At 39.8% G+C, this 26,401-nt stretch overlaps 1 protein-coding gene across 5 annotated transcripts; it reads right to left on the bottom strand.

Moving 5' to 3' along the window:
- On the bottom strand, positions 1-25,278 carry ciarta (circadian associated repressor of transcription a). 5 transcript variants are annotated; one of them, XM_058392562.1, is made up of 7 exons: positions 21,034-21,186; positions 19,477-19,715; positions 17,118-17,193; positions 14,508-14,586; positions 13,446-13,626; positions 10,445-10,992; positions 1-1,812 (listed from the first exon to the last, which is right to left on the bottom strand). In XM_058392562.1, exons 1-6 carry the CDS (start codon positions 21,068-21,070, stop codon positions 10,492-10,494), a joined length of 1,113 nt encoding a protein of 370 aa, XP_058248545.1. In that variant the 5' UTR covers positions 21,071-21,186; the 3' UTR covers positions 1-1,812; positions 10,445-10,491. The 5 variants fall into 5 exon arrangements, with proteins under 5 accessions (XP_058248545.1, XP_058248554.1, XP_058248570.1 ...); XM_058392571.1 differs by having other exon boundaries at positions 1-1,805; XM_058392587.1 differs by lacking the exons at positions 1-1,812; positions 21,034-21,186 and adding an exon at positions 25,185-25,278 and having other exon boundaries at positions 8,129-10,992.
- Positions 25,279-26,401: the final 1,123 nt, after the last annotated feature.

Raw genomic sequence — 26,401 nt, 5'->3', positions numbered from 1 at the left:
AAAATTGAACACAACATGCTTGGGCAAGCTTTAAAAACATCAGATGCAACAGTATAGCATACAGCAGAATAAAGAGTAAACACCATGTGCTCTGGCATCAGCATACCATAATTAGAGATCTAGGAAGCTGGCTCAGGGTAAGCTAACTTAATCAACCTTCTCCCTTCCTCCTTGATAGCGCTTGAGAACTGCCTCCTTGAGAAGGCCTAGTAAATAAAGAAGCAACATCTGGTCTAATCAGTCTGACATTGACAGAAACCATACCTCCTTCCTGTAGCCTGGAGGACACATGATGTGCATCCTCTAGTGGTGCCAATTGGTATAGAATATAGTCTGATGTACAGATTAAATGAAAGTGAAATAAGCCAAGCCCTCTTCAATAGGACTGATAGACATGGAAACCACACCTCCTCCATCAGAGACTGTTGGAAACAGAAAATCCATCTCCTCCAATAGAAATTGATAGGCATGAAAGCTGTGCCTGATACACAGGGAAGCCTTCCTTCGTCAGCCACACTTTCATGAATAGGACTGATAGATACAGAAGCCATAGCCCAAGACATTGATCTGATACATGTCCTTCAATAGAAACTGACAGATGTAGGAGTGATGCCTCTAAAAGAACCCAAAAGACAGAAAAGCCACCAAGAAGACTAATAGACACAGAACCATGTCTTGACTAGAATTCCTGATAGACACAAACACCACACATTCTCCAATGGGGCTAATAGACAAATAAACTACCGCTCCTCTAAAAGGTCTGATTAACCATCTTCTTCTGTTAAGCCTGTTAAGTATCATATGTCTACTTCAACAAAAAGTAAAGATGTAGAAGTCTGTTGCAAATTAGGCACACAACTGGAAAGAGACATGATAGACTCCACATATACATATGATACACAGAAAAGCCTCACTTTCTTTGTTGGCCACACTTACATGAATAGACTCAGATAGATGCAGAAGCCATGGCTTAAGAAACTGAACTGATACACACAGAAGCCACATATTCTTCAGTAGAGACTGATAGATGTGGAAACTTCACCTCACAGAAACCTCTAAACAAATAACTAACATATGCCTCCTCCAGCTGAACTAGACCAGGGGTCTCCAAGCTTTTTTCATCAGGGAGCTACTTCGACAAAATAAGTAACTTTTATTTCCATAGCTTATTGCCATAAACCAAAACAGCTGAATAATTGTGTGAACTTCAAAAAATCAGCTATTATTGTCAGATTTCATTCAATTCAATTCATTTTATTTGTATAACGCCTTTTACAATGGACATTGTCTCAAAGCAGCTTTACAAAAGTAGAGAAACAGAGAAAGGAGAAAAAAAATATTAAATTCAATTATTAAACTATTTTATCCCTATTTTATTCCTATTTTATCCCCATTGAGCAAGCCTGCATCAATGGTGGCAAGGAAAAACTCCCTGTGATGATATAAGGAAGAATCCTTGAGAGGAACCAGGCTCAGAAGGGAAACTCATCCTCACAGTGAACAGGAAATAATGTAAATGTAACTAAATAATGTCCTTTCTACAACAGCAGTCAAGGGCCCATGAGGAAATATTAGGTCAGTGTAGTTTCTGAGTTCATTATAGACACTAATTCCTTGCTGTCACAAGCTGAACAGATGTTATGGCAGATCTGTGACGGTGTGATAGTCCCCAAGTGGCTCTGTCCATGGCTGTCTCCTGGTCAAAGGCTGTCCACACAGATCCATCCGCAGCATCAGTGAACACCACCAAGCGACAAAACTCTGACCAGGGGTAGAGCCAGTGGTCACACTACAATCTCAGGACACTGGGAGCTCAGGAGTGGGACATATAGTTTGACAGAGAAAGACAGAGAGAGAGAGAGAGAGAGAGAGAGATATTAAGTGTGGTTGTGATTTCACATCAATTCAATATTGTTTATCAGGAAATTGTTACTGACAGTCTACTGGCACATACCCTGGTGGAGTCAGCAAGAAGGCTTTTTTCATAACAAGTATACATTTTTGATATTGAAGGTATTTTTGAAAACCTAAGACCTAAAACTGAGTTGACCTTTATGTGAATAAGTAATAGTATTTTTCTGGAATTCATATCCAGTTGCAATGGGAAATACTAAACAGTACTTTACTCGGAAACACCACTTGCACTAATAAGAAATGTCTACACCACTCGTCTTTAGTACTGGTAGCTCACGAGCAACGAGTTGGAGGCCCCTGAACTAGACCAACAAAAAGCCACATCTCCTCCAAGAGCACTTCTCTAAAATGGCTGACAGACATAAACACCACATATTCACAAATAGCACTAATAGACAGAAGCTCCACCTTCTCTAAGAGGCCTGATAGACAAAGAAGGCCAGCTTTATCTATTAAGCATGCCACCTTAAGTAATTAACAATGACATCAAGTTTGCTACAATGAAAATTTAAAATGTTGAATCCTGTAGCAAGCTAATTACATAGCAAAAATTTCCCCATGAGCAACACAACAGGAAAGAAAGCTTTAAGGAAATTTAGGAGAGATTAAAGAAAAGCAGTGTAAGCATAACAGACATAAAGCCAAGCCTCCTTGAGGAAGCCATTATCGAGAAGACTTATAAACACAGAATTTATAAACCACACGCTGTCTTACTGTGACTGACAGAAATAGAATATCCATCTCCTCCAAAAGAGACTGTTAGACATTGAAGCTGTGCCTCCATAAGAAAGAATTCATACACAGAGGCTTCAGCTGCTCTTCCTTTGTTAACCACAATTTCACAAATAAGACTTGTATATTTCCAAACATCACCACAAAGAGAACTGCTAGACACAAAACCATATCTTATTTAAAAGCCCTGGCATCTTCATAACACAAGTGGAGGGAAAGGAAACTGGCATAGGGTAAGTTGAATTAAACAACCTACTCCTTGATAGTGCTTGAGCTAGGATACATAGAAGCCATGCCTCCTTCATGTAGACTGATAGACATGTGCTGCACATCCTCTTCTGGTGCTGATTGTTACAGAATATATGTTGATGCACAGATGCCTTTCCTCCCTGAAGAAGCCAAACCTTCTTTAAAGCAGCTTTATAGACACAGAAACCACACTCCACCATTAGGACGGATGAACACACAAGCATTAGCTAGATTAACATAACTGCCAGAAAGAGAAGCCATACAACAGAGGCTGAAAGAGACAGAAGCCACACTCTCCATTAAGACTGAGAGAAGCAATGCCACTGGTTTGGTAGACATTTAGTTCATGGTAGGTACGTAAGAGATGTCCAATAGACACTACCTTAATAACAAAAAATGAAAAAAGGAAAAATGACAAACAGCCAAAAGGGCAGAAAAAGTGCTTTACTAAGGCTTTCCCATATTTTCTCCCAAATTTGGTCTTGCCAATCCCCTCCCACTAGCTAAAGTTTTAGACATCTACCAGCCAGAGGGGTTGGGGCTAGCATGTGCTACTTCTGGGACAGGTTAAACAAACCTCTGCATCTTTTCATCATACATGTACAGGTCTCTCTGTGGATAAGCATCCTGATGCAGTTCAGTTGGCCAGACTTCTAACAAAGCAGTCATTAAATGCAAGTGAGCTGTGTCTGGAACTTTACAGATGGCCAACATATAAGTATAAAGAAAGTCATTTTCTTGGTAGAACAGTTTTGCTTGTTGGATGAACAAGGCCTGATGTGTTTATGTGCCTGACACACAGGATGAACTTACAATGGGAACAGCAATGGGAATAGATAAGAAGGACTATTAATTCAATAAATACTGCATGCTTTTCCTCCATACCAGATTTGGAGGCCTAGGAAGCTGGCTCAGGGTATGGTGACTGTGACACACTGGGGTTATGAGGGAACTGAGGCAGAGCAAAGCAGACTGTGCTTCTGGCATGGCACAATCATCAAACAAAAAGAAATGAAAACACACTCTCTCTCACTCCAACACATGCTCACAATGGAGTTCGCAATCCACTGCTTCAGCCACTCACCCCTACACCAACTAGTGACCTACTGACAGATTACTCCTTAGCTGACAGCTTACTCCTTTCCTCCTTCATAGCTATAATGGGTCTTGCATCCCCACTGGGCCAGCAATTACTTACAAGTAATCATCTGTCTACCTAAAAAAGTTCAATCTGCTTAAGAAATGACCTAATGCTTGGACACAAATTCTGTCCTCTAGTCATGCATCAAAATACCACAATCATTACTTTCAGTGAGATACAAAAACTTCCCTTTACCACATGAGCCAAAATCCTAGTCAAGAGATTTAAAAACCTGCAAATGGGGCAACTGGGATGACCCCCAACCTACCTGCTGCCCTACTGGGATAGACTAACAAAGTAAACATTCTCAGCTTCATCCTTCATTCTTCCTAGGAGAATGAGATCTTTTGCCATGCTTCAGAGCATCCTAGATCAGGGGTGTCTGATCTTATCCAGAAAGGGCTGGTGTGGGTGCATGTTTTCATTCCAACCAAGCAGAAGCTACATCTGATTCCAACTGGCTAATCAACTGATCTTGGCTTTCAGTACTCAGGTGTGGTTTCCACTCCGTTGGAATGGAAACCTGCACACACACCGGCCTTCTGTGGATAAGATTGGACACCCCTGTCCTAGATCATTGTTTCAAAAAAGTAGCTTAGATGAGTCGGAAAGAGCTTTTGTGATGTTGTTTTCCAGACTGGTGATCCTTCCAACAGGCTCATTGCTGGTTGGTGGCAGATCGTTGAGCTATGAGCCTTGACAGAGATGCTGTACTATACAACCCATCAGATTAGACCTACATTACAACATCTACTTCATCCAGGTGCAGAACTGTGCTGCAGGTTTTAGATACTTGGAGGATGTGAAGCAGTGTATCAACTCAGTTTGATTGATTGAAGATGTGAAGTATTAGAAAACTCTGATCTTCCTCCTTGACAACAGTATCACTATTCTATGTGTCATCAGATGTGGCAGATGTGGATCCAGTAACCCCAGTGCAGAAGAGATGTCCATGTGGTTTGTCAGTTCATTGTGAAAGTAAATATTTCTTCGTTTATTTAAAAGTAAATTGGAAATAGATCACATATCTCCAATTATATCAGGTTGAGTTCATCTTGGTCACACGAAGCACAGTGGAGTCCAAAAGTACAAGAAACAATAATGAAAATGTTTTCATTTTTATGAATGAAAATGCACAAAAGTCTAAACCCTGAGGAGCCATGTTTGAACAAACCCATCTGAGACCACGCTGAACACAGGTTTTAATGAAAGAGATAAGACTATATATATATATATATATTACAAAGCCTTTGTTTATATTTAATAGTAGATCTATAAATAGAGCAGAACACTAGAGCAGAATATTTTTTTCACTAGTGATGCATCATTTTCAAAATTCTAAAATATTTTTTATATTTAAAATAAATTCCAGATCTTTTTTTGCAGTCTGAGACTTTTCCCTGTGTATGGAGTGTAAATTGTGTGTGTATTATGACTGTACTGTTTATCTGCCATAAAGACGGACAAGTTGTCGATAGACTAGTGTCATATTATTATTTTAGAAATTAATGTGTATAAACTTGCCTTCAGTGTAATGAAACTTACATTAAAACTCTATCACACATGACTCCATACCCTGCACTCGCTACATCCGACAGTAACACCAACACCTTCACTGATCATTTTTTATTATAAATTATGTCTTCCACTATTATTCCTCAACCAAGTATTATTCCTCTATCATTTCTCAAACCTAGCCGTAAGTCGTGTGTGTGTGTGTGTGTCTGTATGTAATAGGAGTGGAGTAAGAGGGCGGTCTTTTTAAATACATTACAATACATGGTTCTGAGCCTGTTGTTTAAATGGAACTTGCACAAACACACAAACCATCACATACACAGTCCGCACAACATACAGTAAAGAACATTATTTCCAAAATTGATCGTTTATTAAAAGACTGAAAAAGTAGAAAGAACAATAAAAATACAGAGATAACAGTTAGACAGGACACAGTTAGTTGAGCTGTGGAGCAGAAAAACACAAAGATAAGTGCAATAAGTTGTTATTGTTTTAAAAGACAGGTGAAATCCTGTATTAAGAACAGAAAAAGACAGGTTTAAAGACTTGTAGCAGCACGTCCATGTTCACCTCACTGAAACTAATACAATGCTGTGAAGTCAGAGTCCAGTACAAATAAATGATTTTATTTCCTAAAATGATTCAAATGCTCTAAATAACAGAGGCTCAAGAATTTAAAAACGCAAGACAGATCTGAATTTAGCTTATACACTGATCAGGCATAACATTATGACCACTGACAGATCTGATCTCCTCATCATGGCACCTGTTAGTGGGTGGGATATATTAGGCAGCAAGTGAACATTTTGTCCTCAAAGTTGATGTTAGAAGCAGGAAAAATGGGCAAGTGTAAGGATTTGAGCGAGTTTGACGAAGGGACAAATTGTGATGGCTAGACCACTGGATCAGAGCATCTTAGTGCCAGATAACACAGCATACCTTTAGGGATCAGTCCATACCTCGATGGGTCAGGGCTGTTTTGGCAGCAAAACACAATATTGGTCATAATGTTATGCCTGATCATTGTAAGTTACAGAAATAAATTGGAGTATATTATTGCTTGATTTTTTTCAAATGTCTGCTTTGTTGTACAACAATTAAATGTAAACTTCTAACTCGTCCTGTGCCAATTATCAGTTATACAACATCTAATAAACACAGACTCTGCTGACATTTACACACAGCTATTATTGTCCTGTGGTCAGTTCTGTCCTTTATACTTTGTATCATCAGTCCTGTTTGTCTAACATTGTGTGAGAAATGAAGCTGGAATGGTTCTAGCGGACTTATGTCATGTGAGAAAGATGTGTTGAAGAGTCAAAAAAAATAAACACAATCAGAAATCACACATGCCTTATCCTATAGGATGAAAAGGCACAGGTTTCCCTTGCTTTCTTTCCATTAATACAGAGACTAATGTCACTAAAATGTCACTCTGCAAAAAACCTGTACAAGAAACGCCCCTGATGGCAGGGGCCATATGAATAAATAACCAAACTAATATATAAAAGCATTAGTGAGCGAACGAATAAATAAAGAACACAGGCTGTCGGAGAGTATGAGCTCTTCCTACAACCCTTCATATCTTTTAGTCTACTGCAGCTTTTGTTTATTTCTGAGCCTTTAATCTGATCTTTGACTGCTTCGTTGTGGTCTTACACAATATTCTAGCTAATCATCCCTCCCTTTCTGCATACTGCAGCAGTTTCCTGAAAGGATGCTATGAGAAAAGAATTATGTGGAGGTTCTAACACACTAGCCCTAAGAATTAAAAGCGCACTGAAAAGCTGCTACAGGTGTGCTGGAGTGTCCGTGAACTTCTTAATCGGTAAATAGTCGATAAATTCAACTAAACTGACTCCATGTTATAACAAGACTGAATTTATTTATTACACAATCTCACTTTTTGACCATATAGTTCAGGGCCAAAGAAGGAAAATAATTTATAATCTCACTATCTGCCGTCACCCAGAGCCTGTTTCCTCTCACATCATCTTCCCAATATCAATCACAAGGACTTTTTATTTTTATTCTTCTCTCTCATTGGGGTTTTATTTTTACATTTAAAAATCCATTGTAAACTTGTATCTTTCCATGTTGTGTGACTACATATATTTTAAAGAGCTTTACAAATAAACCTGTATTGAATAATCTTATTTCAGACCATTTACATCATAGTGGAAATGTTACCCCACTGCAATTGGCTTTCCCTTTCTCCTTTTAGTTCATTGCCCCATTTTACACTCTCACTATTCCCTTCCATCTTTGCTATATCATGGGATACCTGATCCTGATACCTTTGACCCTGCCCTTACCTACAGCTGTGTACATACAGACACTTTTTACCCTCTCCGTGCCTTCAGTGTACCTAAATCGATGAGAAAGAGAATATCAGGGACAGAGGTTTGCCCCATGTTGGTTCCCTTGACTCAACCTTAAACATTCTCACTGACATTCAGGTTTCCAGAACCGTTTACACCACAACCTACTGCCTGCCGCCATGTTCGTCTATTTTTTTTTTTAGTAACAATCTAACCAGCTAACAGTGATGATTTATTGTGAATATTTTCCTCCTTGATCGTCACTGTTACAGATTTAACAAGAGAAGATCTCGGAATGTATTGGTGTAATACAGCAATCAGAGGTCAGAAGTGCTAATGTATTTCTTGCTAATGTTGTTTGCACGCTGAACTCCTGTATTTGAGAAGGCGACCACAACATCCTGAGTCAGAATTCTGAGTTAAGGATGCGTTTTCTTTGTTAGTCTGATGGGCATTATAACCTTATTTTTATCGTGACAACTCTTCCTTCCTTTACTAGACCTCTAAAACCTTCCCATTCCTCAATAATCCCTTTTGCATTTGAACATTTGCTTCATCTTCCATCTCGACCTTTTTAATGTAAACATTTATAAGAATATTCCGGCTTACACAGCATTTGCTCGGATGACTTGACCTTTGACCGCTAAACTGTACAACTCTTTACTGTTTTAATATTGCACTGATTTATTTTAGCCTAAACTTTCCTTCCTAGCGATTCCTGTATTAGGTGATGCCTTTTTAAGTACAATAATATCTCTAGTATAATAAATAGTAATAGTCGAAGATTTCCTTCCAAAATTTAAAAAAAAAAAAAAACAGAAATGAGAAATTAAATCCCTTACTTCCATCACCATGTCCACTTTAGATAATATCATGGTCTGTGAGAAATTTCATTAACTGTAAGATTTTTCACCTAATTTTATGAGCATTTTAAACTGGCATTAAGATAAAAATTCTAAATCCTATTTTTCTTTATGATCAATGATTTTCAATATGATTAAAAAGATTATGAAGTAACCATGGTGAAAAATTTGCTTAGATATTTAAAACTTAAACCTGACTACTGATTCCAAAACACCTTAATTGGGGATCAATTCTAACTCCTTACAGACATTTTATAATTATTTATAGCTTTATCCTTATTCACTCTTTGTGACTATCCAAAAGATTTAAAAGTAACATTCGCTAGATATTTCCGGAGCCACAACGTACCTCTCGAAAGGATTTCCAAACCAGGCTGTAAAATGACCAGCGTTTTTATGTACAGTGTTAAATGTTAAACACACTGACCAGCCCGGTGTCCCTTTTAAAACATTCTGCTGCAATCAGAAATTTCAGTAGGCAAACCGGTGGGTTTGAAGGCAACAGGGGAGGTTTGAAAAATGCTCACATTAACAGTGTTAGGATTCAGTAATGCTCTAGAAGAGTATGCAGTTTGAGTCGCAGTGCTAGTATATGTAGCAGGGAAGGAAAATCAATTCATTTTTATTGCCACTGCAGTGAAAAAGACTGAAATAATGTGTCCTGAAGTAAAATGTGCCTGGTCTGAATGCGAGTGTAGATTATTCGGGTTAACACACTAACTCTTCCTCCTTTTATTGGGTGCCGTTTCATGTGTCTTAATTGAAGGCTAATCTTATTTGCCTTAATTTATTAATTTAAAATTTGCTTTCTTTCGAGGCATTAACTTAAAAGACATACATTTGTCTAGAATTGGAATCAAAGAATAGTTTAACTCTAATAATCCAATTCCTGTTATATAAAAAATAAACATTCAGTAAAGTCATGCCACATCCATCAGTCGAGGTTCACATTAGTGCATCTCCTTGTATGCAAATGAACAGGAGAGCTCATGGGACACAAACTTTTTTTCCTGAATTAACTGGATTTTCAATAATTTACAATTTTTGTTAGCATATCAACCTACAAAGGGATCAGCAACTTTTTGACTTTCCAGGCTTTTCTCTTATATATGTATGTATGTATTGGACCCTGAGTAACTATGACATAAGGCTGCGGGTGTGAAAGGGTTATTCAGCAAGGCTGGTGATGATGGAAGGCATATGCTACTTCAGTAATTAGTTATTTGAGCCTGAATGGGCCTACACACTTTAAATCACTGCTACTCATCATCGTTGTTGGAAAATTCCTGCCTCTGTACTCATCCCCTCCTACAAGTTCCCTTCTGAATCAGAATGCAGCGGTCCTGTGTGTTGTGGGCGTGGTTCTGCCCAACTCCCTCCGGATGTCCTAATAAACACTGCTACTGAAAGTTTGTGTAAATAATGGTGTAATTTTGTTACTGTGAGGATTTCATCCATCCATGATGAAATGCTGGCTAATTGCTATGTAACTTGATATAGACACATGCCTACAGCCAAGTTTCTAAAAGTACACACACACACATTCAGCTGCTGGATCAGCAAGTCATATTTCTGCTGATTTTTATCAACCTCCACTGCTGTTTGCTCATCGTTTTCAAAGCACAAAAAGGCTAAGCTGCCTAAATACTCATAAAAATATTAATAAAAAAAGAATCACCATTTAAAAAAAAAAGGAAATACCTCACTTTTTTCAAAACAAGTCTCTCTGTTGTCTGTGTTTGGTTCGGACTCATTAACTTTGTAACAGGCTTGAAAGCTGCTCTGTGATTGGAGGAGACTGGCTCCGCCCCTCTGTCTGAGACACTGCCTCGGGTTGGGTTTGGTGCGTCACTGGCTCAGAGCAGGGTGTTGTCGAGGAGATGGAGTTGTCCTGCATTGCCGGACTGCCCCTGCTGGACGGAGGAGGAGGTGGTGGTGCAAGAAGAAGATGACCATTTCTGATGTCTTTGGCTGGACCTTCTCTCAAGTTGAGGGAGGGACATGACTTGGGTGGAGAAAGGATCGGGGCGATGTGGACCCACGTCATGCCCGGTTCGGTCCAACAGAGGCCCTTGGGTCCGGGTTTTTCCTCACCACTCCTGTTGGATTGGTCTGTGTGGGATGCTGGTGTGCAGCTAAGAGACAAACCCTGGCTTTGTTCTTCTTTCGCCTGACCTTTTATGTGGAAGCACTTACATGCAACAGGAGTCAGAGTAGGGGAAGAGTCTGTGTCTGACCAGCTCAGTCTTCGCTTCTGGAGGGAGGGAGAGAGAGAGAGAGAGACAGAGACAGAAAGAGAGACAGAGAGAGAGACAGAGAGAGATTTAAAGGAGTAACCATTCTGATTATTTTGATGAAACTGATCTGATTCAAAAAGCATTACACGTGATGTGTGTGTCACTTAATAAGCTTCGCAGCTTTAGAATGATCTTGTCTGAGACGATAGAATAGCTGATTTTGGGCCAAATGGGACAAAATCTTGTTAGTGGTTAAAAAGAACAGCAGCAACCAAAGTAAAGTTGGTAGCATTGGTCCACCTCAGTAAAGGTTCATGGGAATTAGTGTTATATACAGCTCTGAAAAAAAAATAAGAGACCACTGCAAAATAATCAGTTTCTTATGTTTTTTTCTTACAGGTTCATGTATCGGTGAAATGAAGAGTTTTGTTTTGTTTTTTGTGAACTGCTGACAAAATTTCTCCTAAATTCAAAATATAAATAGTTATTTAGAGTGTATATTTAAAAGGAAATGACAACACATCAAAATAACCCAACATCATGCAGTATTTGCAGAGCTTTAATAACTCAAATAAAACAAAATGCAAATCATTTGTAAACAAATTGTGTTAATGCTTTGGCTAAATAACATCAAGAAATCAGTATTTGGTGGAATAACCCCGATTTGCATGCGTTTTGGCTCCATGCTCTCCTAGTTTTTCGCATCCATCTTCCTCTTGATGACATTCCAGAGGTTTCTTATTTTTGGTCCCTTATTTTTTTCCAGAGCTGTATATATATATATATATTATATATATTATATATATATATATATATATATATATATATATATATATACACACTACTCACAAAAAGTTAAGGATATTTGGCTTTTGGGTGAAATTTATGGAAAATGTAAAAAGTTCACACTACAGTGATATTATATCATGAAAGTAGGGCATTTAAGTAGAAGCATGCAATGGTGATTTCCTCATCGCAAACAATTTATTGAAACAAAAGCCAACAACAGTGGTGGGTATACCACAACAAAAAATGTCAATGTCTCAATAATTTGTCATGTGCCCTTGACCATCAATTACAGCTTGACAGCGACGTCTCATGCTGTTCACAAGTCGACTTATTGTCTGCTGAGGCATGGCATTCCACTCTTCTTGAAGGGCGGCCCTCAGGTCATTGAGGTTCTGGGGTGCAGGGTTACGAGCCTCTACACGGCGACTCAGCTGATCCATAGGTTTTCTATGGGATTCAGGTCTGGAGAAAGTGCAGGCCACTCCATTTGAGGTACCCCAGCCTCCAGCAGCTGTTCCCTAATGATGCGACCTCGATGAGCTGGAGCATTGTCATCTATGAAGATGAAATTGGGCCTGTGTTGTTCATGCAGGGGCACAATGACTGGATTAATGATGTTATTCAGGTAGTATTGGCTTGTCACTGTACCATTCACAAGATGTAGGGCAGTTCTGTATTGAGTAGACACACCTGCCCAGACTGTAACACCACCACAACAGTGGCTGATGCATAGTGCTCTCCTTGACGTCTCCAACATCGTTGGCGGCCATCATTTCTGCTCAACGTGAATCGACTTTCATCAGAGAACAGCACTGAGGCCCACTGGTCCCTCATCCAGCATAAATGCTTCCTGGCCCAACGCCTGTGCCTGGTGGTGTGGTCAGGTACCCTTGCAGGTCATCTAGCACGCAGACCATGCTGATGTAAACGGTTTCGAATGGTCTGACGTGACACTTGGGTGCCTCTCACCTCCCTTAAATGTGCCTGGAGTTGAGTGTCATTCATCATCCGGTTCCGCAGGGCACTGTTCACAATGAAGCGGTCATCAACATGGGATGTGGCCAAAGGACATCCACTTCTATGCCTTTCTGTGACTCTTCCAGTCTCTCCGTATCTCTGTCCCAACCTGCTGATGACACTCTGAGACACTAAGCTCAGTGGCCACTTCCCTCTGACAACATTCAGTTTGAAGCCTCGCAATGGCGAGGTACTGTTGATCAATTGTTAGGTGTCGTCTTGGTCTCATGATGTCAGAATGTGAACAGCATGATGAAGAGGACTGTTTAAATACCAATTCTAATTGAACCAGAAAATGTATTGGTCGATTCATGGATCAAACACCAGTTGTGAATTTTGCCGTTAAGCACCTTGTTAGAGAACAGCAAGTTATGCAAAACGTACTGAAACACTGAACAGTTGGACATGTGCATTCAAAAGTGTAGAGAAGGACACATTAAGTCCTCTGAGGTTTCTTCCTCATATCATCTCAGGGAGTTTTTCCCTTGCCAGCATTGGCTTAGACTTTGACCTTTAAATTTGGTCATTTTTATTTTGAATTTTTATATTTCTGTAAAGCTGCTTTGAGACAATGTCCATTTCTTAAAATCGCTACACAGATAAAAACTAAACTGAAAAATCATAATAATGTTAGGTGTGTGTTGGTGTGTGCTTGTGTGCTGACCTTCACTGGGATGTGTAGTTGGTCTCTCTGCTTGTGTGGAGGTGTGCTGAGGCTGCTGCTGGATGTGCCTTGTCCAGAAAGCTCTGTAGGTTTACATGTTCCTGGAGGCTTAAGGTTCACTTGAGGGAACCAAAGCTTTAGCATCATCTCCACCTGCAGCAGCGTGGGCAAATACTTCTCTCTGGGGGGAAAAGAGTGTAAAAATATGTACATAATAAACACATTTTCTAAGAACTAATAGATTTCCCCTCAGAAGACAAGGTACTGTACAGTTCATGCTTCAAGTGCTTTGTCCAGAGGCCCTAATGAACATTTGATGGAAAACGGACATCAGCACTTTTTCCATTGCAGTTTCCTGGATGCCAGATTCCACCAGAGCTTTAACCCTCATACTGTGCTGCAAAAGCTCCAGGCTGTTACCAGGAACATCAAGCATCAAACCCAGGGAGCTTATTTTATGTCTTTCGTTTCTGGTCTCTGATACAAAAGTAAAAACTAAATTCAATCAATATCACATAAAATCATCTCTTTTTCTAACAACCATATATATATATATATATATATATATATATCTCCTTTACTGTGGTGTGCAAATTCTTGATAGTTCTTTTGTCTATCACCATGTAAACCATACATAAGTTTTGCATGTAAAATGACATTCACATCAATTGCAATATCTGTAAATCATGATAAGTGGAATTTTAGTGAAATTTTACAACAAATTGGACCAAAAACAGTTTTGGATGTAACCTTCACCTAGGAGGAAGTTGTTATTTTGCAATTCAGCAATGGATTTAAGCCTAAATGTCCAATGTATATTAAAAGGTCATTTATTTCAGTCTTTATTAAGTGTACTGGCAATATGTAAATAATACAGTATGCCGTTTTTACACATTTCCTCCTCCCAAATTAGCTTTATTCTTCTTCAGCTGCTTTGACACTGCTTTTGAGGTTGACTATATTCCACAGAGTCTATTCTGCTATGATGATGCTGATCTGTGTGACCAGGACCCCATTGGCCTCTCTGGCATATGTGCAGCTTATTCTGTTTAGTTAATTTACCCGATGTATGGCTTCTGCAGCACTCCTACGATCCTCTGGATCCGGTCCATGGCCACACTCTGCTGGAAACTGCTTAGGCCTGTCACGAGAAACACATGAGCAATAGTAAGTCTGCCACAAATATTACTATTCGACTATATTACTATTCAATGTCAAAATGTCTGTTCTGCTACATCTCTACATGTAATACATCTCCTAACGCACAATGCAGTCACACCAAGAAAATAACACATATGGTTCTTACAAAGATGTTAACAAAACATATTTGGCTTCTAACATACATTATGTAAAAAGAACTGAATAAAAACATTATTCAGTTATTAAACATATTTTTGCCATGGAAATAATTAAGGAAGTCATTACTGCACTATAGTGATGGTGTGCAAGTTAACTGTACTACAGTATTAAATAAAAATCTCCAGGGTGGAAAGATACACTGATCTAGCAGCTCTAAGAGATTTTCTGTAGCTCTGGAGGCTTTTCATTCCACGCTGCTTGAAATACTAATAAGTTAGTTTGATGCCATTTATATTCTAACTGTTTAGTGGTCAGTTTGTGAGCTGCAGTGGGTCAGTGATGGAGGAGCTGATGGAGATTTTTTCCTCTCAAAAAACTCTGAAGTGAGTGAAGTGAATGTGAATTTTAAAGCAGGTAAGAACCATAGACTTGGACCATAGCTAGGAACTTTTGAAGATGGATGTGAACAAACCCAGCAACTGAGTCTCAGCATACAGCCAGAAATACAGCCAGGGAAGTGGTAGCTTAGTGGTTAAGGTGTTGAACTACTGCTTGAAAAGGCTGCGAGTTCAGATCCCCGGTCCACCAAGCTGCCACTGGTCCACCAAACTGCAATTGTCAATCACTCAGTTGTATAAAATGAGATAAAGTCCCTCTGGTTAAGGGCATCTGCCAAATGCCATAAATGCCAATCAGGTTTGGCTTCTTTCCTGATGTTCACCTGTTTCTGAACCTCGTCCTACGAGAGGGTAATCATGTGCTCTTCAAACAGTGCGAGTCGGCAGTCTAGCCCTGAAGCGTGTATAGCAGTTATTCAGCTTGTCAGTCAGAGAAGAGTCTGCCACAGCGGTGGGTTTGCCTTTAAAGGCACTTCTTACTGGGCCAGTAATTCACTGCTGTCCGCTCTGAAGCTTCCTGAGCAGGGTTTATATTCTAGCATGTCCCAAAAATTGTCAAAAGCCGTAAATGAGCTTTGTAGCCATTCCTAATCTGAGAACAGCAGTGTTTCTGTGTGTTTCTACCTCACCTACCTACCTAGTTGGACAGAAGATTAAAGTTAGGCCTGAGACACTGAGCACATTTCATGGAGCTTAGACAGAGCCTTGTGTCTGCCTGAGGAGCGATGTACATAACAGTCCCGAGGTCCAAAAGAAAGTCACAGGGTAGATTAAATAGATGGCACATAGTCAGATGTACTAGGTTAGGCGAGTAGGAATGTGACAGAGTGGTAATGTTCCTGGTGTCCCACCATTTGTTGTTGATTGTGAATCAAACCCCTCTGCCTCTGGATTTGATGGTGTCCGCTGTTCGGTCAATCAGCTGCCACGATGCAAAAATCATTCAGAAATGGTTTAACATGACAAAGACTTCAAGGTGCTGACTTGGCCTCCAAATCAATCAAATTTCAATCCGATCAAACATTAGTGCTGGTGAACATGTGCTCCACAGACAAGCCCGATACATGGAGGTCCCAACTCACAGCTTACAGCAGGATGGTGCTAGACACTACAGCATGCCTGCAGAGGTCTTGTGGAGTTCATGCCTCAAAGGGGTAGGGCTGGTTTAGTGGCAAAAAAAGGAAACTACCCAATATTCTTCAGGTGGTTTTAATGTTATGGCTGATTAGTGTGCATCCACCTAATAAAGCAAGCTAGTCTTGTTAGCTGATAACAGCTAGGAGTGGGACGAGTGCTGGAATGTTTAAGGGTGTGTAAGTAGCCATTTTTGGGATAAAATAGGGATAAAATAGTCCAATAATTTTTTCTCCTTTCTCTGTTTCTCTTCTTTTGTAAAGCTGCTTTGAGACGGTGTCCATTGTAGAAGGCGCTATACAAATAAACTGAACTGAAAAAAAAATTTATTATTTTGTCAGCACAAAAAGTGCTCCAGATAGTTTAGATAGATTAAGGATAGACCTTAATGCTATAAACAGAGAAACAGTACTTAGTTTCTATATTCCTCCAGGGTTACAGAACAGGCCAATAACCACTTCAGAAGACGTTTCAGCAATATGCCCAGTAAAGAATTGAAATGAAATACCAGTTTGTGTCATTTCAATACATTTTTTCAGTACTGGTACTCATCTAACCTTTCAGTCTTTCTGTAAATATTCAGTGTAACTGTGTAAAAAACTAACCACACCGACACCTCTTCTGACAATCTGCAACGGTTCATATCATGACATGACATCTTCACAGTGTGTGTAGCCTTAATAGTGTGCTGCCCAAACATGTCCCATGATCATGATCTGCACCTGTACCACATCTATAGACACATTTTCTCCAATCGGTCTGTGTTGTCTTGCACTTTTAGCTTGTCTCGCTATGCAAAGCCAGAAATGTGCTCAAAACTTTACTCATGCTCACAAATCACCTTTGTCAAATCGTCCTTTCTTGAGTCCGTTCAAAAGTTCCAAAAGTGGTTGGATGAAACCCTGCAGCTCCAGACACTTACAGAGAGAGAGAGAGAGAGAGAGAGAGAGAGAGAGAGAGAGACTGTAAGTATTACACATATTAAGTACACATCTAGACATCATATCAGGTTTCTAAAGTAAGTGATTAGACCTATAAAACCTGACATCAAGCTGAAGCTACTCATCACTACTCCAGAATAAAACATTAGTTTTATCCAGCATGATTTTATTGAATTGTGAAAAGTGGAAAATAACTGTTAGTCCCAAAAACAACAACAAAAACAAACAATCTTTCTCTTAAACAGTGAACACTTACAGTATGCACAGAATGCCCAGCTTTTTTCCTGATGAACACAAAAGCAGGCTTGTTTAAGCCGAGTAGTAAGCTATGGTCACTAGGTTTGCTTTCACTCCCTAAGAGACTCTAAGGTCAAACATTTGATTAAAGAGGAATCTGTCAAAAAAAATACATATATAAACAACTTTTACTTGTAACGTCACACTCAGTGTAAGAATCTCCTGGTAAGAATCTACTAACTTAACACTTCTAGATTTGGCTATTTGAATCTGACCCATCAAACTGTGAGGGAATCCCCTGTGCACTGCCCTCTTCAACTCATTCCACAGGTCTTCAATAGGACAAAACAGTGTTTAAGACTTTAGACTAATGATTAGAAGGTCACATGCTCAAATCCCAGCACCACCAAGCCACTGCACTGGTCCTTAACAATCAGTTGTATAAATAAGATTCCAAATTCCATAAATGTAAATTCCCTTGATTCTTGATTAGAGCTCTGGTTCTAGCACGATGCTGCCACCACCATGCAATGCCAAAAATTCTACCTTGGTCTCATCAGACTATAACACATGGTGATTAGATAAGGCTTGAAATTTTTTTTTATTTGGTGAGAAAGGGTTGCTATCTAGTCATCCTTCCCTATTTCCCTCGACATATGAGGAACCAGAGAGATTGCTTTCACATACATAGAGTGTAGTTATTCCTTTAACACTGCAGTACATCTTTAGGCAGCCCTCTTTGGTAAGTTTTCCTCGTGTCCTTTCAAAAAATTTTGGAGAGACATCCTGTTCTTGGTCACTGTGGCTCTTTAACATGGTGATCATCTTCACAGTGTTCCATGTTATATAATAATATGTGGTAAATTCTCAGTATACCCCTCCTTGATAGCTTTCAACAATGTCTTTATTTGGTGCTAATCACACTCAGTTCTTTGATGGCAGGTGTATGATCACGTATCATTTACGTGAGAAACACAGTAACAACATGTAGCATAGTATTTGAGCAAATATGTGGTCTTTTATCATCCAGCCTTCCTGCTTCAATCAAAAAGCTGCCCTCCTGCCTGTGTTACCTTCTGGCTTGTCCCTAGTCTTGCCAGAGTCCCTGCTTGTACTTTGAGCATAATGTACAACCTCTTAAACTAGTGTGGGGACAGACTATACCTAATAATCTGTTCTGACTATTTAATCTCTCTCTTTCTCTCTCCCTCTGTTGAGATCTGTCTGATAAGACACCGGTGAATCTGCCTTTGGACCTGCTTGATCCATTCTGATGCTCTACTTCAGGTTGGGGTTTTCTTCACATGAGAGTCACTCATTGCTGCTGAGGATGGTCCTAAACAGTCTACCGACCATCCTGGAGCATACCACAGGTATACTCTTAAGCAGGGGTGTCCAAAATCTTGTCCACAAAGGGCGGTGTGGGGGCAGACTTTCATTTTGAGTCTACTGAAGCCAAGATCAGATGATTAAACAGGTGGAATCATGTGGCTTCTGCTTGATTGGAATGAAAACCTGCACTCTCACTGGCTCTTTGTGGATAAGATTGTACACCCCTGCTCTAAAGATTGCTGTTGATGGTTTCAATTGGCTAGTCTAGTAAGATTTCACTTACTGTAAACAGTCTATAGCCAAGTCTCATTCCTCGTCCAGCACAATCTCCATTTGTATATGATAGATTTAAAGCTATAAACAAATTAAGAAAAACCCCTGATGTGCGTACTGAAGTACCTCTTACACTCATTTAGTACTGTTTAACTTTATATCATACTGCTGTGGAAGAGTAATAACTCGATCACATTTTCCGGTGACACCCAGACGAGGATGGGTTCTTCTCAAGGTTTCTTCCTCATGTCAGCTCAGGGAGTTGCTTGCCAACATCACCTCTCACTTGCTCATTAGAGATCAAAATCTAAATCTATATCCAGATTGTCTAGGCTTATAATAATATCCACTGTTAAAACTGTTGAATTAACATGAACATACTGTAGGAATTTAATAAATAACGTTATACATCCTCACTTTCTGGGCAAACAGCAGGTCTCCTCGTGTGCTCCCGACGGTCTTGTTCTCCTTCTCTGACTCACTCTCTGTGCTGCTCCATCCCAGTCCTGAGGATGAGGGGGACACGGCTGATCTACTATGACCTCCAGGGACTTCGGACGTCTCGTCCACTGACAGGAAGACCTCAGAGTCGTCCTCACCAAAGGTTAGACAATCAGGTGACGTCTGAGAGGAGGTGCTTTCTACTGACTGCATGACTGAGGACAGAGAGAGAGAGAGAGAGGGAGAGGGAGAGGGGGAGAGAGAGAGAGAGAGAGATGAAAAGGGGAAACAGAGACAGTGAGAAAGGAAAAGAGACATGATTTAAAAATACTAGTTCACAATAATATTAATTTACTAACAATATACATTTTTGTTCATTGTGTTAAACTTAATAATATTGATTAATAAATCACTTATGGTCATTTAGTAAATCACACACACACAACCAAGCCTATGTTTTAACAAAAAAAAAAAGAAAAGAAAGAAACATGCATGTTAAAAGCTGCAGGCCGCATTCAGCATCAGTTCATAGGCGGGTTTTACACCATGGCTGAACCTTTCTGGGAAATGGAAGGGAATGGAACTGTGCGTGTGTGTGTGTGTGTGTGTGTGTGCGTGAGAGAGAGTGAGTGAGTGTGTAAAACACAGTAAGGGGGGCTCTTCAGATCCCTCCGGCACAAACACGCACATGCTTACTTGCACGTGCAAACACACACACACACACACACACCCTTGCTGATTTGTCTACTCCCATCCCCCCGCCCTGATCTGCACTCTCTTCGTTGCCTCATAAGGCCAAATTACACGTCTGCGTCTGTGGATCTGCAAACACGTGTGACTCCAAAACAAGAAGCAGCTCAGTCAGTGCTAATGAAACTCCAGCACTGATCTTTCACCAATCTGAGAAATATAAAGAATGTCAATAAAACCCCCTAAACATTACTACCATTGCTGGTTCTGTTCTGGCTTAGTGTCAGGTATTTTAATGGGATTCACCGAAACTCAAGGTTCCTGAGTGGTGCAACCGAAAGGCGTGCCTCCTATCAGTAGATTTTGAGATGAAATCAAAGCAAAGGGAGCAAAAACTGGCCATGCTCTCTGGACGTGAGGAATGACAACCATTCTCTCCTGTCAGTTACAGCTATATCACCATCAACCCTGTGAGCCCATGCATGCAGGAGACCCTACATGTTAAAAGCTACATGTAGACACCATTCTATTTAACATTTTCATTAGAAATAAACTTTATAGAGGACATTTAACTAATCAGCATTAAATAATTACAACATCTCTGATGAATGCTTCAGGGAACGTTGAGTGTTTCATCTCTAATTGCAGGACGAATTTCATTAGCATAATGTGTGTCATTAGTTAGCACTGTAAACAAAAAAAATATTAAACTCAGAATGCCTTAAGGTTTATGAACAGCCAACTTGAACAAGAAGAGCGAGATATTTGCAATTCATGACTGTCAGGTTCATTTATATCCTGCACTGTAACAGACACACCCTTCAGACGCTGAGGCTTTCATACCTCTATACCTCTCAGCTGAATCAGGAGAGCTCTCCATCAGCGCTAGTCTTAAAGAGTTGTGGAAGTCTTCTTCCACAGGACGTCTCTGCTAACAGCTGGTGGCCACCAACACATCCAAGGATTACCATCATGGCACAGGAATGCCTTCAGGCCACAGCTTCCTCTCGCTGGGTCGATGATTGAAATCTTGATACAATTGAGACGCAGTACTCATAAGCACAATCAATACATGAGAAAAAAATCCTTTTGTAGGTATGAATTCCTGGAAGGAATTAGGTAGGTAGGGACCATGAGAAAAGTTCTCCTAAGAGAAATTTGAGCAGTGATTTGGTATCCAGTTCTCTGGACGTTTTGCTGTACACGTTAGTCTTATTCAGGTTTTAAGCTAAGGAGAACAACAGGGTTTAGAAATTCAGCTGATCCTTCACTAGTTCCCAGTCAATTGTAATACTGCAAGCTAGTCAGGTAGTCAAGTGTACGAGTATATGAGTTCCTTGGGCTGGAACAACTGAGTCGCCATAGTCCAGACCCTCACCTGATAACATTTTGATGTAGTGCGTCAAATACTTAATAAAGATTCAGCCTATAAACTATGGTCTTCTCTCCTCACACTCCAAGTAAACAATATTATTTGAGTCTGTTCCTCCAGCACAGCTGGAAAGCAAACAAACACAAACACACAGCGATTTCATCTCTACTACTACTAACACTACTACTTCTACTACTAATTGCCTTAGTAATAATTATCGATTATCAGTTTGTGTCACATTAGAATTCTTGCCAAAAAGAAATAATTCTTGAGGGAGAGCGATTGTATACAAAATTCACCAGCGTATATATTTGCATTGTATTTTAGCAGCATTTGCTCTTCACCATGGATCCCATGTGCTTTACTGTCTTCACTCCCACTTGTAGTCGCAGCACTATCATGCTTCATATTTGCATAAAGTGAAACTTTTCTCAGCTTTGTCGTTCTGCCCGACTCATCCACATCTAGTCGCCAATGATTGACGTCACTCATGTTTAGGAAGTCACCAGCTGTCACTGAAACTGTCGCTGTGAGTCAATGTAAACGTATATGAACTCTGCTTGTCTCAGGCATCTTGGCTAGTGATTTATCAACACCCATCATGAGTGGATTTAAAAACAGATGGGATTGGGTTAAAAAGAAATCCTGTGCAGACTAAAGCACATCATCATCATCATCATCATCACAGCTTTACTTTTTTGCATTACTTGCTTGCAGAAAGCTGCTTAGATTTTCAGATGATGCAAATCTTGGACCAGTAAACACTCACAGCTCTGATACTCGTACGGACGTAAATATAGAAATATTCATACCAATAGACACAAAAACATGCATTAAATCTTATGCACAAAAAAAGAGTGATGTTTACATTATTACTCAATAATATTTCACTTTCTTTGGTACACAGTTCATCTCAGTAACATCCTGAACAGTGTGTCATCCCTGTCTGATATAATAATGCAGTACAATGTTTAGAAACAGGATATGGCATTAACAGCTCTGAAGGTAACATGGTGTGAAAGGAAATAAGATGTAAACAGATCTGAGCAACACCGGAAACTTCTCTGACAGATTCCTGGGAGAGGAAGAAGAAAAGTAAAGCAGTGCAGAATCAGCAGGAATAAAAAAACAAAACCTCACTCAATCTGTCCATGTTGACGTTGCAATCAGAATAAGAAGTCTATTCAGCCATGAAAACAGTAAACGTGGAGGAAATAAAGAGTGCAAGTTAAATAAAGTCACTGAAATAAGAAGAGAGGACAAAAGCAGCCTTTACTATAGGACTGGCACTGAGTTCACGCACGCGCCCAGAGTGACGGGTTTGTCCATTCTATTAAAGCGGCTTTGTTAATTCCTGGAGAATAATAATAAAAATAATAAAATTCATTATCCTCACCTCAGAAAGAGTTGCAAACCCACCGACTCCCTTCAGCCTTTCAAGCTCTGCCAAACGGAGAGAGAGTGTCTGCTGGATTAACCCGTGTTCCCTCCACCTCCCTCCCTCTTCTTTTCTCTCAACGTCAGCATGCGCTCGGATACACGTGCCGAATTTAGGCTCAACCACGCGCAGCCAATCACCGCCTGCTCTCCGGATGCCTACCCCTCCCATTGCTGGTGCTCCTAGCCAATAAGAGAACAGCTTGTTTATGATTCGCCAGTGTGCCCAACACCACGTTTTGACCACGCCCACACGTGTTTGACGTGTGCTTTAGTATATCTGAGAGCCCAGATGACTACATCCACTTAAAGCTGTTTATTTTATAGACAGACAGACAGACAGACAGGCAGACAGATAGATAGATAGATAGATAGATAGATAGATAGATAGATAGATAGATAGATAGATAGATAGATAGACTATAATGGCCAATTGTATGTGTGATGGTCATGTGTCTGCAAACGTTTGGCCAGACACTATAGACAGATGGACAGACAGGTTGACTGTTTGAAGCACGAAAACCCAGCAAAATTCTGCTGCAGAAGATGTTTCTGATAAATTATTGTCTGTTGAGGTAGATCACTTAGACTTTCCTATTCATTGAACGTTATCATTCACATCATTTGAATGATTTAAAACATGAAGGCTGATTTGGAGCACCAGATGAAGTGAAAATATCCTGTGCATCCTCCTCAACTCTGTGCTGCTCCTCCCTGCACTGTCCATACTACTCCCAAAGTCAAAGTCAAGTCAAAGTCAAAGACGTTTTATTGTCACTTCAACCACATATAACTGATGCAGTACACAGTGATGTGAAACAACGTTCCTCCTAGACCAGAGGTGCTACACATAACAAAGACAAAGTACAGTGACGCAGACAAACATACAGCTATAACAGAGATAAAAAATTAAACTATAATTTAAAAATTAAAATTAAACTAAAAAAATTAAACTATACTTAAGGTGCAGTCTTTAAGAACTAGACATATAACAGAAGTGCACAGGAAGACAAGACAAGACCAGACAAGACGAGACGAGACAGTGCAGACAAACAACATATAGGCTGACTTTGTGCAATGAGCAAGACAGTGTGCAAAGAACAGTGTATACAGTGATTGCAGATATTAAAGTGACACATGTAAACAGGATTAATATAAATATATATAAATGTAAAGTGGCATGTGCATGCAAACAGGACAATTTAGTGTGTGTCTGACTATGTCAAGCACAGTTCAGTTCTTTTTTTATTTGTGTGTGTCAGCAGAACTGAAGGCTTTCATGCTGTTTTGCAATAAATAAATGAATGCATCTTCATAGGGGTACTTTTGTACAATTCTTGGGGGTGGGGCTGTGTAGTGATCATGATAGATAGATAGATAGATAGATAGATAGATAGATAGATAGATAGATAGATAGATAGATAGATAGATAGATAGATAGATAGATAGCACATATCTGTCACAGGTCAATTTGAGACTCCATTTGCATTTTCATTGTCAGTGATTTATTTGGCAGTGATCAAACTTGCATTCAGCAGATGGTGAAATTATCATATCATAATAGAAGCAATAAGGGATGTGAGATCAATTAAAATGTAAAATAATAGGAGGAGAACAAAAGTCAGTTGAGTCCATGTCTCAAATAACCTTCATGCATTATTCTAGTCAAAGTTTTGGCATAGGTAACTGATTGATTGAATGACTATAGTATCAGGCTGAGAAACACATACACACACACACACACACACACACACACACACACTACAAATTATCTGGTACTTGCTAAACAGGTGAGTGACAACCAATTAAATCTTCTAATAGAAGATATGCCAGATGTGTTTCCTCCTGTAACTCGCAAGTATTGTACAGGGAGGCAAAATCCTAAATGGTGACACACCGTCAGACATTTTATACCCTGTATAATGGGTTTGTTTAGGGATCAGGTGGTCATTCAGGGGTCAGTCCATATGTCACATGGACAAAAGCATTTCACGTTGCAAATTATTCATTATTTGATCATATTGAGTAACACAATCCCACAGCTCACTTTCACACACACACACACACACGTGACTCATGGTAAATCATCCATTTTCCATATAACTAAATGAAATATACAAACTCCAATCTGACACATACAATTCCTAACGATAATAAAAATATTCATAATAATCATAGCCTCTACCTTTGCATGCCGTTAAACAAAACTGGGGAAGTTTATCCCCAACCTGGCAACATCGCGTTTACTGTTACACGTGTACTCGAGCTGCAGCCCCAGAGATTTGTGAATGAACCGCGTACCCACGCCCACTACTGTAGAGCTGCACGAATAGCAGCGTAGGAAAGAGAACTAGCCACGCCTCCCATGTGCCAACCCGAAGCCAGTTCCAGGTATAAGGGTTGTTATGTAAGCGCTTGCACGTTTAAACGGGCTATTTACATCGTGCGCTCCAAAAAACGAGGCAGGCTGCGAGAGTGTAGAGTAAACAAACCATGTCATTTATGAAACAGAAACACAGGCCACTGCTTTATTCTGTCTAACTCCTGCGCTTAGCTTAGCCCACACTGCTATAGCGCGCTGTTAGCGATGTGCACGTGCTTGTCGGACCAGCTGGCACAATTCCCTTAAAGTCCCGCTGAATATCTGAACAGAAAAATAAAACAAGTAATCTGTTCAAGTACTCAAGTAATATTTTAGTCACTAACGAAGAAACGACCAAAAAAAATAATAATTCGGTTAGATAATATTGTGCCTTGTTGACAGATTTGACAGAATGAACAGTAGGAATGACGTCACACCTTAGAGATGGGGGGTGAGGGGTATTTTATTCAGTAAGAAACACAATCCTTTGAAATCTGTAAAAGAAATAATAATGTAATTTATGTACAAGGTTTACTTATTTTCATCAGCTTATGTAGTTATCAGATATTATGTTGTGGTGTTGTTTACAGTCTGTCTCATGTGTAGTGAATCTACACCACGCTGTGTTCACACTGTAAATAAGATAAACTGTACATTTTATCAATAAACTATATGGCCAAAGGTTTGTGGACCCCTGACTGTTAGAAACATATGTGCTTGCTGACCATCCCATTTCAGGACAACGGCAATTCTACAGCACACAAAGACATTGTATGCAATTGAAATTTGTGGTAAGGCCACAACACTCCACATCGGTGGTTCAGTGACACACTGATAAAACTGACGTGCATTAAGCAATGTTTTATGAAAGTCTTAATAATTAGGGGAGTCTGGGAAACAGGATGGAGTGTCTGCAAGTCAGCTTTGAAAAATCTGCAAGACCTGATTGTGTTGCTTACCTCAGACATCTGATGACCCTAATGCAAAGTCTGACATGAAGGTGTATCCTGGTACACAGTGGCTTAGTGGTTAGCATGTTT

This window comes from Hemibagrus wyckioides, linkage group LG01, assembly GCF_019097595.1.
Source record: "Hemibagrus wyckioides isolate EC202008001 linkage group LG01, SWU_Hwy_1.0, whole genome shotgun sequence".
Classification (NCBI taxonomy): domain Eukaryota; kingdom Metazoa; phylum Chordata; class Actinopteri; order Siluriformes; family Bagridae; genus Hemibagrus; species Hemibagrus wyckioides.
This window is presented reverse-complemented; position numbering and strand designations above follow the sequence as displayed.